We start from the raw sequence: 17775 nt of genomic DNA on the forward strand, positions 1-17775 counted from the left end.
CTGCATCTCCAGTTCCTCATCATGAAGTATTTTATGCTGGTTTTACAATGGCATTAAACATTAGCGTTGACTGAGAAGAGGGTAATTTTTAGGTCCCACTACAATTTTTTTCAGAGTTTGGTATGTTCCCTTTTGACTTCTCTGCAGTGAGAACCTTGCCAGTATGCCTTGTTAGAGGATGAGGGCTAAAACACCCTCAGAAAAATCAGGCTGCTTCTGCATCCCTTACTTTGGAACTTTTCTTTTGAAACTAGTCAAAGAAATTCAGTAAAAATAAATGTTATCCTGCATCAATACCAGCATAATCAGATCACTGATCTGACCAAGAATGTTGGTGCTATAAAGCTTTTTGGAAGGCTTTTCCAACTTAGAAGGCTTTTTCAAAACAAAGCTTTAGTTAGTCATTTTAAAATAAATATAAATACTAAACTTTCCCAAACACAGAAGATACTTTTTATTATTATAGTATAGTTTCATTTTCAAATAGGACTCTGAAATGTTTTGTTTCTCACTCTGTAAATCCCTCATTTTTTTTGTTTACATACACTCCCTCCTTTGCAGGCATTTCATACGCTATTAGGCAATACTACACTACTTGCCAACATCACTAACAGGTGATTTAAGAGCTCAGTCTTCAAACTGCACATTTTCAAGGTTGTATGGTTCATGATGGTGATCGGAGAAGAAAGGGCAGGTGTAAGAGATCACAAGGACTGCCCTCAGGCAACAGGAGAGAGTGAGTTATGAACTGATGAGGTCCAGAGTTATCTATAATCGATCCTTTGGAAGATGAACTACTCCATTTTCTCTTTCAGCCCGGTCAGCAAAGATTCATCAGGCACTTCATTCTTTGAACTGCTCATAAATTTCACTCTCTGTACAATATTGAAAATCAGCGATTGTCACACATTGCTCTAGTCTGACTCAGCATGCCAAACATTGAAGGAGGAACAAAACCAAGACCTATATTTTTTTGTGAATAAAGATGTAAAAGCTATCAATAGCAAACATAGCAGAATCACTTGTTTCGAAAGAATAACAATGCAGGCTTTTCAAGTTCAGGCACCCATCTGATTATGGTAGACACTGCTCAGTAAAAATAATTCAATAAAATGAGGTGTTCACTTCTGAGACACAATGCACTGTATGTAAATGATGTCACCTGAGAAAAACAAACTAGCAGCTAAGAATAGGCCAAAAAAAAAAATCCAAAAAGCAGGCACTACCGATTCCCTAATGGAATGCAAGCTTGTTCGGCAATACCTACTGACAGGCCAAGAGTAATTACTGTGTAGATGCACAACGGTAAGCAATGGCGACTGCTGCAGCTGAAGGTACAAAATCCAAAACCCCTCCCTGGAAGGCCGTCCTGGAATTTCCCCTGCCATAATCCTTTGTAATATTTCATTAACTGATACGTCCCTGTTCCAATAAGCTTCTTGCCCTTTCAAATCTCTCGTGACCCATTTCCCCACTGAAGGAACTCACTGGTGTGCCCTCCTAACACATGGCGAGCTGGTTGTTGGCCAGCACGAGGAGGGAGACAAAGAGCAAGGAGGAGAACGTCTTCCTGACCATGAGCTAGATGCTTACACCTTTTTGAAGCTAAGGTTTACAACCCAAAATTTATCTTACATCAAACTAGAACTTCCTCTGCACATGATGTGGCTTTTGTCTTGTCAGATATCTGATATGGGCAAAGGTTTCTTTTGGAAGACACACCACTCTACAGGAAAACATCTGTAAATAACTAAGACAAGCAAACTGCCATCAGCTCTGACCACAGGGAGGGAAACCCCAGCTGCCTATTGCTATAACTCAGAATCCCTCCTTTAAACTGTGCTCATACATAAGGAGGATAGGCTTTTGATAACTGTGCTTAATAAACACAGGCCTGGCTGCTCATGGTAAATAAACACAAGGCAATGACAAAACATTGTCAGTATGTCCTGTTTTAGAAACTGTGATTGTCAAAATATATCAAGTTAGCTTTGATCTCTTTCCATAAACTTCACAGTACCAAATCCTTAAGTATCTATCATTAGTTAAGCTCCAAATTCGTAGTCAACAACCAGAAGATGTATAGAGCATATGTGCAACTCTGCATGAAACAAATTCTATGTACATCATCTTTTACTTTTAATAGATCTACCACTGAAGTTTAGAGAATACAGAAGCACTTACCAAACATGGTTTAAAGGGATAACTATTTTCACATAAATTTGATAAAGAATTTGCCATATTTGTTACTAACACAATCAAATTCAACACAAGGATGAGCAATACTAAACAATACAAAACATGTGCAAGTTTTAAAGTAAGAAAGCACAGTGTTACTGAGATTGTTTCCTCCATAAGGGAAAGTTTCTCTCTTTTTTTTTTTTCATTGCTATTACTGAAGACATTACACAGAAACTTTAATGGCATTGCAAAGGAAAATTATTCCCACTGCTACTACTGCTACCATTCTGCAGAAACCTGAATGCTTAAAGCAAGCCTAAACCTCTCAAGCATACATGCATGTAGTTGCATGCAGGGAACATGCAAACCCAACACCTACCTCCACTTTCCACCTTTGGAAAGAAATATAAGCAGGTAAACCAAAAATCTTTCCCTTGACTTTCATATTGAAATAGAGAAACAATTGTACATCAGCTGCCAAAACACCTACCTGTAATCTAACAATCTTAATTACCTCTACAATGCTACAAAGTCAAATTCAGCAATACTGGGTGAAAAATAATTTCCTATTGCAACTGAACCCACTGCATCCAAAGAAGAAACAATTATATTTCTGTATCTTTGTACTTCACAAGGTTTCTCCTCACATACTAAAGCACTCTTTATTCCCACAGGGATGACGCCATAGGCAAGGGCACCTGCAAGGTATGAACACCTTGCAAAAGTACAAACACATTTTGCCTCATTGCAGTCAGATGCCTTTTACTGTGATGAGGCCTGACCGGCAGATCAAAGTTATGCAACTTTCATCTTCTGCAATTGGTCTGGTCACCAAGAATTTCTGCTATCAAAGTGTAGCGTGATTCTTTGAGGATTATTTCCTATTGTTAATTCTTTGAAATGGAACAGAAGAGAGTAGGCAAAAAGAAAACCAGAAAGCGTCCTACCCTAACAAAACCGATCCAGAATTACAGTATAGCATTCTCTCTTTGGAGATGGTTCTTTCTAAAGTATCCTCTCAGAGATTTGACTCAACAACTATATTCCGACTGCAACTGTTGGAATCAGAAGCTTTATAAGAATGCATAAAACCTCACAGATTTGGGCAACAAGTGCCGAAGGGTATTGAGAAAAATACTTACATAGCCACTTGGTTACTTACATTGTTGTTGCGTGTTTCTACTGCTGGAAACTTCCTGACTATGAATTTGACAGCAGATTCCAGGTTTTTGTCAATAAGATAGGATGGTTTGGCTTTGGGGTCACCGCATGCCTATAAAAAAATACAATAAAAAATGAAGTAAAAACACAATCATCCATCTAAAGCTAAGCGATAGTTGCAAATCTGAAGACAAACTAGAAAGACTCTTTGTTTGTTTGTTTTTAGTGAGCAGGTGACAAAATGAAAGGCAAAGTGCAGGGACTGTCACAGCTGAAATATGCAATGGCAAACAGTACAGAGATGCTCTTCTACTGAAAAAGATGCATGGAAGTATCAAAGCAGTTAGTGCAGAACAGCAGTGAGGGAAAAAACTCAATCCTAAAAGGAGGAGAAAAAAAATAGTTTCCTTTTAATGCTATTCCTGGTTTGAGGTAGTGTTGTGTTCATCTGGAGTTAATAAACTGTTAGAAAATTCAATCATGTCATCATCTGTGGAGGACAGTGCTGGACATGTTAAATGATTCAACTATCCTTTGTGAAACAAAACTAAAAGCCCCACCACCAATCTGCATTTAATTTTTGTTTAAATTGTTAACTGCAACACAATTTTCTATACCACAATAAAACCACCAGTACTCGCCTAGAGTATCCTATTTCCTTAGATTAAGAACTCAAGTTTTGCTCATTTTTTTTACTCCTACAGTAGCCTAGGCTGTGCTTTAAAAGCAGCAATCAAGAAGCATAATTCCATTTTGATTTGAACAGAAGTCGCAACTAAGCATTAGATCTCTTAAACAACTTACATAGACACATCGGAACAGCTTCTGTGGACGAACGACTGACGAAGCACCTACTTTTGCCAGCTACAGTGCATGCTGTCAGACACACGACTTCAACTACTCTGAGTAGCGAGCCATGCTATACCATTTAGTTTGGAGAAACATACTAAAAGCAGTGTTACTTACATGACAAAATTTGTGCTCAAATTGTATTTTCTCTCATTTAGCTTTATAGCACTCATAGGGATTTGCAAAGGAGTTTCGTGTCTCATGCAAAACTAAATTACATGCTAGGCGTTTCTACGCAACATAGCGAACTCGAATGACAGCTCATTTAAAAACTTTTCCACACTGATTTCTATGACTGAGTTGTGGACTGTAGAGACAGAAGTCATGGAGTATGAGACCGATTCTGAAAGCGGGCAAGCGGGCAAAGGGAAGGTGAAAAGCTTTGCAAACCTTCCAAACTTGTCCTTGCTGGGAAAGCAGTGTAATAAAAAGAGAGAAAAATTACATATAAACAAATTACTCTTAAACTCTAAAATATGTTACATTTAAGCGAACTAATACACTATTACCTACATCCAAGAGAATGTTATGAGCATCTGTTACTCTAGGCAGCATACCTTCTACTGGATGGGGATTACTCTAATACCCACAAACCACTTTACATGTACTTATTATTAGATTTTTACTATCGTGCAAAGGGCTGCGTATATACCGAGACATGTAACTTAATAGTATTTCCAAACTAAGTTCAGGTAGGGAGAGAAAAAAGGAGTTAACAAACATCACATGCAACTACAGGGGAAAAAAGGAGAGAAACTCAGTGAAGTTTTACATACCTGAAAAAGAAACGGTAGCCAAGAAAAAAAAACAAAAGAGTCATTATTGTAAGTTTCTAAAACTCCTACCAGCAGTACATGACCATCAAGATGTATGCTAATGTACTACTCTAATACCAAAACTCTCACATTTGCTAATTTTCCCCACAAAAATACTAAATTTTATTAAAATATCACATCTATAACACTACAAGAGGAATTCATAATGAAAATAAATTCGGCAACATGCCCAGTATCCGTTGGAGATTAAACAGTTGCTTCGATATTCTTACAGCAGCAAACAACACGTGCCACAGAATAGATATTCTGTACACACTGGAAAGTCTTTACACCGTTTCAAAAGTAAAAATTACACTGTAAATAGGTGTCAAAACATTAAACAATGCACGCTTCAAACTTATGAAGTCTTAATTAACTAGATGTCATGGGTTTGTCAGAATCTGTGTCAGTTTGTTTCAATTTGCTGCCCCTGCCACACATTATATAACCTTCTCTACTAAAAGGAGGATTACAAACTAGGAGAATAGCTTACCAGACAACATATATTTGTGGCCTGTTAAATTCCAGTATGGTTGCTTTTATATAGGAGACAAGAAATCTGCCACTCTGGACTTCCTGAATTTTTCAGCCTGAATTCAAACACTACTTCCACGTACACTCCTTATTTTTCCTAGCAACAGATGTTTTCCCGCCTATAATCAGCTCTCCAAAATATTTACTAAAAATGATGTGCTACCCAAGCCCTTACACGCAGATCATTCACGTGGAAACAGATGCCTGAAAACACTAACGTGCACATCCTCGCGTGGCTTCAGGAACTCGAGTCCCAGAGACGACGAATATTATCCTCCGTCTAATGGGCTATCCCCCCGATATATCTGAATATGCGAGAGCGCTTTGCTCCTCCCCGTTGTTTCTTTACTAACATCGAGCAACTGTAATTCTTCCTACTAATAAACTACACAAGACTGAAGCATAGATAAAGAAAATTGCTGCAAGATATAAAAAGTTAAAGGTATCCTTCATACATTTCAAAATTCCAGCTTCTAAGCAGCTGCACAAGCAGCCTACCTACGCGGACTGAATAGAACGAGGTCAGACACCACCGAATGAGTGGGTCAATGTTCTTTTCCTTCCCTCGCCCATATGCCACAGCAGCTCAGCTCCTTTCTAAGAACTAGTCTTATTCGATTACTAGCTGTTGTTGCATCAATACAGTTTTCATCCACAGCGTTACCTGCATTCAGCATCACATGTAAAGCAGTCTACGTACACTAAACCTCTCCTCAAATGGCAAACAGACCTACAAAGCTCAAGCTCACCATGGTTTACTCCAGAAAGCATAAAAGAATGAAAATACATCGCCCAACCCTAGCACTTCTGCATCAAGTACCAAGTGTAAAAGTGCGGTAAGGCACAAAACCGCACTTTTACACTGTAGAAAGAACAAAGACATCGAGGGCAATGGGCTTAGAATATAGATGAGAAAGGTAGCTTTTGCTTTTAATAGTTGTATTAGTCAAGACGAAATCCCTTGTCAGTACTGTAACAGACAGGAACATCGTGGTACGCCATACACAGCTCTCTGGCATTCAAACAGAATTCTGAGAATTAGCCAAATGCAGTAGCCCTTTTGCAATCAGCCTTAGATATCACTTATTCCCCTAAGTGGGCTGCAATAACCTTTCTTCACTTCTTATCTTTAAAAAAAACCCAACAAAAAACCCAAAACAAAGGCTACATTTTTTTTTTTTGCATTAAGAAGATATTCAAGATTTTGAAATGTTCTTACTAGTGCAGCATTCATGGAATACAGCTCTGAGAAGCTGTGGGATTCCAGCTGCTTCAGCCTCGAAATACTATACTGAAAGAATCTCTCAGCAGTCATCTCAATTCCTTTGTACATTACTAAACAGCTGCCAAGCAGTTATGCCGAAAAAGATGATGCAAAGCTACCGTTAGAGACTAATCTAAGTAATTTAAAAAAATAAAAAGGACTCAGGCGCTGCATTTCTATCCAGTTACAAAGCATTTCTTTCCACAGCACTTTAGAATGGTACCCTGCTATGAAAAGCTCTCAACTAGGTAAGCCTATTTTACTGATCTGATTCTGTGCATCCAACTCTTAACAAGAACAACATGATTTCTATAGCTAAGAGATTCATTATTCAGAATACTCATTTGCTATCATACGCACAGGTCATCAAAATTCAGAGAGATCAGACTGCCTGTACTGTTTAGAGATGCTTCACTATGCCATACGTTTGGAATTAAAGCAGTGTTTTCCCACCTAGCCTAATAATCTAGATAACTAGTTTATTATTATTAAACAAAATTCAGACTTCACTTCTTCACTTGATGCTATTAGGTTCTTCTATACTATTTTCACTTTGAAAATGAAGACAACTATACAGCTTCACTTTCTAGGTTGTCCTCATTCAGAAGTGGCCAACAAAAAAAACATCCGGTAACAAAAACCCGCTTAAGGTCTACATTTAATACAAGGAGCCTCTGAAGAACACAGAATCCAGTACAACTAACTGCCTTTGGCTCAGAACACACCAACATTAAGAGATACAGCAAAGAGACCTTCTGCCCCAATATAGTTTCAGCTATCACTGCAAAAACCAAAGCCTAACATTTTACTTCCTACTTAAGGGCAGAGGATGTTGGAGAACAAAAAAACCCATCTATCAACAAAATTACTACATACATCCAGCTGACGTGACATGAACAAAGGGAAGTTTAGGTTCAGGTACAATCGTTGTCAGGAGTCAGTGCCATGGCACAGTATATAGGGTGCAAACTTGCACTTAGAACACCTTAACTTCACTCGTGCCTTTTACATTAACCTGCCGTGCGTCCTTGAGTAAGAACGTTGGGAAGTATTACCTGAGTTTTATCACCAACAGTGTAGGATGACAAAAAAAAGCCTAAATATGTTAACATCTTTTTTATATCCTTCTTTTTGTTGTTAAGCCCAACCTATTCGAAATGATTAGCAGGGCTGTTTCCCAATAAAAGAGAAACCGGGCCATTTAAATCAATAATTTCCTATTTTCATCCCCCAAACCTCCTACATCAGCAGATGATTGTAAAACAAGTCATATTTTGCAGCAATTTAACATGTTTTTATTACTTAGGGATCTTGATTTACTGTTACTGCAGACATGAGATAAAACACTGCTAAGCACAGTTCCACTGGACTGTGACAACATATACTGAAATAATCTTAGTCAACAAATCACCTCACCTTCACGTTTCATTTACAAATGAATCTGTACTAAAAAACTCTGCAAATTTAACGAGCAAATTGATGGAATTTCAACGTCAGCAAAAAATATGCCACCTCCTGAGTTAGTAACTTCCATTAGTAAATGGAAAGACACTAAGATTTCTCGTACTAAAAAATGGGAACAGCTCCTGTACGTACCATTTACGGTTTACTACAGTACATTCTCTTGACAGGCAAGAAAGGCACACGCCGTAAAACTGTTCTTCTTCCCTTGTCATAGCTGCTGGCATTGAAGACTTCACCCTAAAATGGACCTGTAAGTTTGAAGGCCTGGTTTGCAGCTATGCATCCTACTAAATAATACATGGCAAAGAAACATTCAAAGAGACAGGTTCATCATTAACTCTGGATTTCTGTAGGATAAAACGTATTATTTATCCTTTGTTTCTGTCAAGCATCGAAAATAATGAGATTACCAGCTGACAATCTCCAATTTTGAAAAAGCAAAACTACTGAGAAGGAGAAAAAGGTGAATAACCAATAAAGAGCTGCTTTGAATGATGAATCCGTAAGGAAACGGTTCACACTACATTTGCCTTGACAGCTCTGATGAAGCCTACCACAACTGCTTTGCTGTATTTTAGGTTTTATGGAAGCCGAAGTTTAATAATAAACAGGCTGGTCCCAGACACGCTTTGTGAGTGAAGCCTTGTCCCTCTTAATAACTACGCAAGCAGATGCAAGAATTAGTTGGTCACACGTGGACAAATTATTAGTGTATAGTTTAATACTTTTGATGGCTAAAATGTAACTGTCCTACACCAGTATCACTTGGATAATCTCGTGCCAAGTAAGTTACATTACTGGTGTTTGCACTTACATAAATGATAGTCGTACAAAAGGTAAACCTGTATTTTGATATGTAAACTATGCTAGTAGATTCATTCAGAACTGTATTGATCCTGTGAACCAACCACGATCTGGAATGAGAAGAAAGTCTGTATTTAACTAATTTTCAGACAGTCTCTGTAGGCCGTGGACTTATTCAAAATATGGCTCAAAATTATTATAAATTTAACAGTTATTGCACTTTTCACGGAGGTTGAAAAGTTTGAGAGATAATGTCAAAATTTTGTCAGTCCAACGTTTCCTAGAACTAAGCAAGACATCTTCCCCACCATTACTCATTATTTGGTGTGTCTTGAACCCCAGTGTATATGCTTTATTTTAAATCCTAGTGTATCTCTACGCAGAGGTCCAACCCATTAAAATGTAAATTCATGTGAAATCAGAAGAAAAGGCTAGAAAGGACGTTGAGAAATCGTCTACCCTATTTTCCTGTTCCAAAGTGGGATCAACTGTATTTATGTTGCTCCTGGGAGATGTCTGCCAAATCATTACTTACAAGCTACATTCAAAAACATTCTCACAGTCTTTTCCAGTATTTAACAATCTTTTTCATTAGAAAGTTCTAAGATCTAAACTGAACCTTTTTTCGCTACCATTTAATCCATCACTTCTTGATCTCTGTGGCCATACTGAATTGTACAAACTATTCCCCTTCTCTCTACAGCAGTCCTAAATACTTAAAATACTTGTACCACTTATTAATTTACTTAAAAAAAAAAATTCTTCCCATTTTCTTAAGGGGTAAAGTTTTTTGCATCACTGATCTTTCTTACTATTCTGCTCTGGACTTTCTCCATTTTACCCACATCTCTCTTGAAAAGAGTGTCAAATCAGATACATTTTGGATGCGTCTCAACGCATGCCACGTAGAGCAAAAACAACTACTCCCCTTGTCTTCAGACTATCTCGCTCGCACATCTATAAAACTTCGTGTCGTCCCTGGTTTTTTGCACCGAAACTTAGATGGCTCATGTTTGCCCTGGCACGTCCCTAACCCTTCCCGGCTATTTTCTGCAGAGTTACTATCTCATTACTTTTCATTTTGTATTCTAAATTTCACCAAGCACAAAATAGCTTACAATCATACTCTCTCAGCCACCTTCACGTTTGTTAGAACATATCTACAATTTGTTATGCGTAAACTGAATTCCAATCAGCTTCTTCATTATTTCTGTAGCTTCTCCCAGTTTCCTACCTACAAATTTCTTAAACACGCTGTAGTCATCACCTAGGTTGTTACCACCCAGAGTGACTGGAACCAGAGGTAAGACACAATCCAACAAGACCCTGCTGAACCTCGTCTGGCAATGAGATCTTCATAACCGTTCCCTAATATGGTTATCCTTCTGCTTTCATCGCCACTACTTCATCCAGAGCGTACTTCCTTAGATTGTTCGTGAGAACAATCAGATGATGTAACGTCAGCAGCCTTGCTAAGGTCAACGTGTAAAATTTCTACTACGTTGTCCATACTAGGGTGACCTGTCACCTCGCCGATGAAAGAAATATGCTTGGTTTGACACTATCGGTACAGTGATAAATTCACATTGCCCTCCTGTGTTTGTAGCACCTGTTTAGTAAGCACTTGGTTCCATTAATCAAATACAGGGCACGTGAGACAGAAAGGAAAAAAAATGAAGAGAAGTTTCACTGCCACAAAACTTTCCCTAAAGATAATTTATAAAGTAACATCTTAATAAAAGAAAGCAAAGCAATGGGAACGCCCTGCCTAATCTGAATCTGAAATGGAAAACTGTTATGACTTTTTAGCTGTATCTCCTCCTCACATGATCTTAAAAATCTCTTGCAACTAAAACTGGATTTGTTTTTATGTCAACACACGGCAGGGCAAATGAACAGTAATCGGCAAGGCAGGTAATTTGCATTTGTAAACAAAGAAAAAATGCAAGATAATTCTGGGCATCTACACTTGATGCAAAAGGATAAATGCTTGTGTTTATTTTAGAAGATATCATGGGATATTTTTATATTGTATTAGAAAGTCTTACTGGTTTTTTTACAAAATTGGCTGCTTTTCTGAGTTAAAAAAATAATGTGACATGGTATCATCAGTTTGTGGTTGTGTCCTGAGCAAAAGATTTATTTTTTTTTATTTTTTTTTTATTGCCAGCACTGACAGTGAGTTTGTTCGGGGCTTCCTCTTCTTCTTATCAGTGGGACAGTACTCTGAGCCATTCCTCCAAGATCACAGACACAAACAGACAAACATATACTGCATTTTAACCTTTAAAGAACTGCTGACATCTGTCTAGCACTGGAAGTACTACTGCCCCACCCTAAGACACTTCCTGATGACCTGAAGACATTATCTGTTCGTTCCAATGCCAGCCTTACTATTCAAACCCAGGCTATTTGTGAGCTTTTCCTCTCAGCTCTGCACTCCAGGACAGAGCTCAGCATCAAAAGGGTAATCAAACCTTACACCCTTCCAAACTTCAGAGCTCTGCAGCTTGGAAACTTCTCCACGTTCTCACCTAAAATCTCTCCTTTTTCCAGAAGAACCACTCTAGTGCCTAAGCAAAACAGTAGACTTTATCGACTGGTTCTATTAACCAATTGACTGGCTTGTACAAATGTCCTCTGCAATGTTTAGACTTTGGCAAGTCCTCTCCAGCCCAGTTTTGGAGCTTTCAGGATCTTTGTCTTCATCCCAATCTCAAAGCAGCATAAAAGGCTGGCAAAGAAAGATATGAGCTCTATTCAGCCTTGGCTGATCTGGCAAACTTGCCGTTGTTTCACCACGGGAGACTTGATGCACTCCTCCTTTTTCCCTCACAGCATACGCCTTCTCTTGCTCTTTTGAAAAGAGTACGTACTTTAACTGCTGCAGAAGAGAAAATAAATAGGGAAAACAAAAAATACTCAGTTTTTAAAATGGCTAACAAGTAACATCCTCCATACAGGTAAAAATCCAATATTCCCACTATTGCATCTTTAAAGAACTAACTGGCAATTAATCACCTGCTAAATTATTTTAAAACTGGCTTCATACTAAGCTACGTGGTGCTCACAATAGGATTGGGACCACATTTTTAGTTTGGAACAGTAAAGATAAAGTCAGCTACAGCCCCTGCAAATATTTCTTCTGTTCCTTATCTATGACTTCAGTTTGGTTACGCAGTTCATATCTAAGAATTGGTTGAGGATTCTCATTTTTTAGATGCTGTGTAATCATCACAGTTGTGAAAGTCAAAAGAATTTGTTTTGCTAATGACATTTTAAGAAAAAATCTTGCATACAAATGTAAAACCTGCACCGTGAAGAACAACAGAATATTGCTAGCAAAGCAATTAATGCTAAATAAGAGACTCATTGTGTTTGAATAACATATACTCTAAATAATTCAAAACCTTAACTTTTAATCCCTAGCAGTTCTGTGGACAGTATACTGCTTCATTCATCAAAAAAATCACACTCTTGATTTGCTCTGGACAAATCTATACTTCAGGTATTTTAAGATTAAATCTCTTATTGTAAATACTTCCCAGTATCCAAGGGTTTTATAAACAAACAAAAGATGGGCCCACAGAAAACAAGATTATTTCTCTGCCACCACTCTTGAACAATACACTTATTTGACAGTACCGGCAGGATTACACAAAGGTTACCAACACAGTCTCAGTCCGCTCTGAAAGGCAACCACAAAATCCAAGCTTCACCTGAGCCAGGATGGCATGAAAAACCCCTGCTGCCCTTGACTCACAGAGCTTTAGTTGTAGACAAGTAGTGACAAAAGAGCTACATGGAAAACAACACTACGACTGCTAGCCTGGATAACTGAGGATAAATTCTTAAAATGTAGATGGAACAAATCAGGAGAGAAACCTGATGGTAACGGTAATGGTAAGATTTCCCAGGACTAATAACTGGTCCTAATAAATAAGACAGCTGAAGCTAGCAAAGGGTCTTATGTCAAAATAACAACAGCACCAAAAAAATCCACCTCTACACAGATCAAATGTGACTTTTGTCTCATCATCCACTATTACCTCAGTAAGCCCACTTTTCATATTTTCCATGTCACTCTCAAAGGCAAGAAAACATACATTCAGATACTCCGTTTTAAAAACAACACACTTCCAACTACTTCAGAAGACTACAACACAGAAGGTCAGTAAACAGGAAACGAGGAACATTTAACAGCTATAAGCACAATGACGTCGAAACTTAAATTTATAGAGCAAGATAAAGTGTAAACATCAAGTTTCTAACTGCTTTTAACAGCCTCTGTGACTCCCTGGGAAGTAAAATTTTCCTGCTTTGTTTCTAACAGTCGAGAAAACTCTTAATCATTTAAAATCTCTACGCCCTAGACAGCATCTACAGCAATCTGTAAGGCAGCTACGAATACTTCACCTCTCACTTCCTCTTATTAAAAAAGGCTTAACCATTTCCTTTAACCGCAAAAACCGCAGATTGTGTGGTTCTCTCTAGTAACTTCAGTTTTGATATCATTTCAATGCAGGAAGCTATGAGAATCTTAAATAGTAGTTTTGGAATCAACTGTTTTCAAAAAGGGAAAAAGTAAAAAAAAAAAAAAAAAAGAGGAAATATAGAAAAATAGAGGGTTGAAAAGAGATCCACAAAAAAAATACCGTAATCAACCCCAAGGCTTCTGGGGCTCACCATCAGAGCCAGCCAGCTACCACTGTCCAGCAGTACTGTATGCAGCTTAAGAAAACTACTATTTGAATCCCAAATCACTGTGTGAATACACAGATATGTGTCTGGGACATCTCCAGATATGCAAAACTACACGTCACACAGTAATCAAGCCGCTTGGTCACGCCTCCTCTCTCTCTGCATGTAAGACCTACGCAATTTTGGACTCGGTTCATGGCATTTGCAGGAAAAACTGGTGTCACCTCTAGTGCTGATGCTCCCCTACCGACAACCCATCCACTTGCATCACTTCACTAAGACAAGTAACAGCAGAAGCTACCACCATATGGGCAAACGTGCTCAGGCCTCTGCCATCTAGACGTGCCAGCAGAAACGCGTCCGTAGGCGCTGGACCGCTTCGCATGAGTTCGGCGCGTCCCCAAATCAGAACACGGGTAATGAAAACAGAGTCCGCGCTCACAATGGTGAATGCACAGCTGTACGTCAAGACGAGGTTTAATTTTTCCTGTCTCGTTTCCGGCCTTCTCCCCCCAAAGCATGGCTATGCTCAGCCGAAATTCCCCTAGCCCGTTTTTCACCTGGTGCATTTCCCTCAAAGCATAACAAGCGCACCCACAAATGACTTCCCCATTTTGCGGCTTTTCCCCATAAATAGGGAATTTCTGTTTTGCGTTAAAAGTGTGATTACATCGTTACCAAGTTGAAGCAATTTTCCCACGTACGAAACTGCAAACTACAAGGAACTTCACTTCTATTTCAGAAAGATAGGAATTTGCAACAGTTTAGTTGTAACACTTTTACTTATGTCAGTGAATATTTTCAGAAACATTCAAGTGCACGTTACCTACTGACACTGCTTTGGATCAACGCTGACTCCTGAACAGTTCCAGTTAAATAAACAAGTGACTGAAGTAACACCTTAATTAAAATCAGCATTGCACCTGGTACAGTCAAGCCACCCTTACCACTTCTGGAGTACACATCTCCCATACGAGCAAAACGAGTTGACAGAACGCATCCTTCAGCTCACATCCGTTCAGCAGAACCACTGCTGACAGAAACCTGGGTTCTGAAGTCAGAGCGATCCAGAAAGCACCTAAAACTCTCAAGCTCCCTCTGCGATTGCTGCAGAGCAGGCCAGCTGAACCCAGCACGCAGAACGGCACAGAAATTTTAACACGCGAAACCTGCAAAGGTATGCTCCTTGCTTGAATGTAATAACCAACGTTTTCGTCAAAATAATTAAAACTTCTCTCAGAAATAATTGTGTTGGAAGCAAAGCAAGATAATCTTAACTAATATTCATTACTGGAAGGGGATTGAGCAGCCGTGCACATTCAGACGCTATATCTAGTGCACGTCAGGAAAATTAACCTGAGGCGACGGCACACGAAGCACCCGGAGCAGGAGATGGCCAGGAACCACGCTCTGCCATCCAGGAAGGCGCAAGGATTTCCTCCAGAAGCGAAATCGGCTCCGCACGGAGGCGTAACCCGTCCTTTCCCTCGATACCTACCGGGAGCTGCAGCTTCCTGCACGGCCGAGCCACCTCACCTGTGCAAACACCGACACTTATTTCGTTTCGGGAAGGCGGGGAGCAGCCTCAGCACCCACGACAGCTTCACACATCTGCTCCACGGGAGCTGCTAAGCAACCGCGCGCCTCGAACTTATTGAAATTAAACTTACTAATTTTACCCCAAACCCTTCCCTTCGGTAGCGACAGGTTTCGCAACTCGGCGTGGGAAAGCCCGTGCGGAGCGGCCCACTCCCGGCTCCCGTGACTCACGCACGGCGGGGCGGGAGCGGCTCCGGGCGGCACCGGCTGCCGCGGGGGCCGCGCCGGGCCTAGGCCCCGCGGCGGGGGGCGCCGGGCCTGCGGGCGCCGCGCAGCACCGGGCCTCCTCCCCTCCTCCCTGCCTCCCTCCAGGTAGCGAGGCGGCGGCTGCCGCCCGGGAAACCCCGGCCCCCCACTCCGCCCCCGGGCCCACAAGCGGGCGCAGCGCCGGGCCGGGCCGGGCCGGGCCCGGCCGGAGCGCCCGACCGCGGCGGCGACGCGGCTCCCGCCGCCTCCCCGCCCTGCCTCTCGGGCCCCGCAGCTAGGCCGCAGCGCGGCCGGGGGAGCCGCAAGCCGCGCGGCGGCGGCGGAGCGCCGGGCCGGGCCCGGTCGGGCAGCAGCGGGGATCGCTCCGGGGCGGTTCCTCCCCCCGCCTCCCCGCCGGGGCCCCCGCACCTTCTTGATGTTGTAGAGCCGGGTGAGCATGCCGACGCCCCGGTCGTTCAGGATGGTGAGCTTCTCCGCCAGCTTTTGCTGGCTCGGCTGCAGCACCGACCGAGACATCCTGCCCCGCTGCGCTCCGCGCCCCCGGCTCGGGCCCCGCCGTTCCCAGCCCCGCCGTGGCGCGGCCGCCGGCCCGGCGCTGCTGCCTCTGCCGCCTCCTCCTCCTCCTCCTCCTGCCGCCGCCGCCGGCCTCGCTCGCCGCTGCCTCCGCGGGGCGTGGCCACGGCGCCGCGTCACGTGGCGCGGCTCGCGGCCGCCCCCTGCGGGCCGGCGGCGGGGCTGAGGAGGGGGGTCCCGGGGCTAGGGAAGGGGGTCCCGGGGCTGAGGAGGGGGGTCCCGGGCTGGGGAAAGGGGGTCCCGGGGCTGAGGAGGGGAGTCCCGGGGCTAGGGAAGGGGGTCCCGGGGCTGAGGAGGGGGGTCCCGGGCTGGGGAAAGGGGGTCCCGGGGCTAGGGAGGGGGGTCCCGGGCTAGGGAAAGAGGGTCCCCAGGCTGAGGCCCCGCTCCCCGCCGGGCTGTCACCGCGGGAGGCGGCTCCGCGTTCGGGTGCGGAGGGCAGCCCCCCCCACCGCGGCCACCCCGCTGGAAGCCGCGGGGTGTCGGCGTTAGGTCCGCTTACACATGGTGGTGGGTCCTGCTTTTGCTGTCGTTCTGAATGTCGGACCCCTTGGGCTGTGTTTTGGGTAGAATCCCAAGGTGTGCTTCAAAACCATGAGGAACATTCAGTTTTCGTCAAGGCTTATAACAAAACCCGTTTTTTTTTTTTTTTTTACTTAATCACCTGAAGTGAAGAACAGAGGCTCAGAAAAGCGTCGCACGGCGTATATTGACACCCTTATCATCGCCGTGACCCTCATTTTCTGAGGGCACTTCTGGCGGCACCACAGAAGCGCACCTGCGATGGGATCCGGGGAGCAGAAAGCAGCCGGGGCCACCCGGGGAGCGGGGGCCGCGAGGGAGCCAGCCACCCCCAGCCACCCCCAGCGCTCTCGCCAGCCCTCTGAGCCGCTGCTCTAGACCGACGCACAGCAAATTCAGAGAAATACCATTTCGCCAATTAGATGAGTCACATCGCTGCTATTTTTTTTCTTCTCTTGAAGCCACGGGAATTAAAAGCGTATATTTTTAAGGAATAGCGAGATTTCCACGCCATGAATGTCAACGAGAGGCTTCCACGAGAGCTCTCCCTCACTGCAACCTGTTACTGGGAGGGTTGCGCTGCGGAGCGGCCAGCACAACCAGCTGGGATGCAGGGCTCCCAAGGCTAGTTAATGGGAGATAGGCTTAAGAATTAACCTTCCAATCTTTTTTTTTTTTTTCTCCCCATAATGGCACTACCATCTGTGCCTTTTTTGCATATTAATGTTTCTATTTCATTTTCAGTTTGCATTTTCGCATCAGAAATCAGAATCAGATGATCTCAGTCTTTTAGTGGTTTTAAACGAATAGATTTTAGAAAGAATAGAAATGAATGCGAGAAGCCTAAATGTAATTAAATTGTTACTGACCTCCATCTTCACTTTAGCAGTTACAAGATAATTTATGATTCAGAATGAAACCGGGAAGCGAGAACTTAGAGTTCCAATCTTAAGTCTGCTATTGACTCATTCTTTGGCCTTTATCAGATGATTTTCTGCCTCAGCTTTGTGTCCAAGAGTTGGGAATACCTAGCAACGATGTTGTAATGATTAATTAGGTTAGACCTGACCTTTCACTGCTGGAGTCTATGGAAAATATCAGAAA

At 42.3% G+C, this 17775-nt stretch overlaps 1 protein-coding gene across 2 annotated transcripts in view; it reads right to left on the bottom strand.

Moving 5' to 3' along the window:
• The window catches only part of NCKAP1 (NCK associated protein 1), a 61213-nt gene extending 45012 nt beyond the window's left edge, over nt 1-16201 (bottom strand). The window contains exons 1-3 of one of the 2 annotated variants that reach the window (XM_075756124.1): nt 15988-16201; nt 4582-4599; nt 3344-3454 (exon numbers count right to left, since the gene is read on the bottom strand). In XM_075756124.1, the coding sequence (XP_075612239.1) occupies nt 3344-3454; nt 4582-4599; nt 15988-16095 (237 nt within the window). In that variant the 5' untranslated portion in view covers nt 16096-16201. The remainder of the gene's footprint in view (nt 1-3343; nt 3455-4581; nt 4600-15987) is intronic. The other variant, XM_075756123.1, reaches the window with a different exon arrangement.
• Nucleotides 16202-17775: the final 1574 nt, after the last annotated feature.

This window comes from Balearica regulorum, chromosome 6, assembly GCF_011004875.1.
Source record: "Balearica regulorum gibbericeps isolate bBalReg1 chromosome 6, bBalReg1.pri, whole genome shotgun sequence".
NCBI classification, from domain to species: domain Eukaryota; kingdom Metazoa; phylum Chordata; class Aves; order Gruiformes; family Gruidae; genus Balearica; species Balearica regulorum.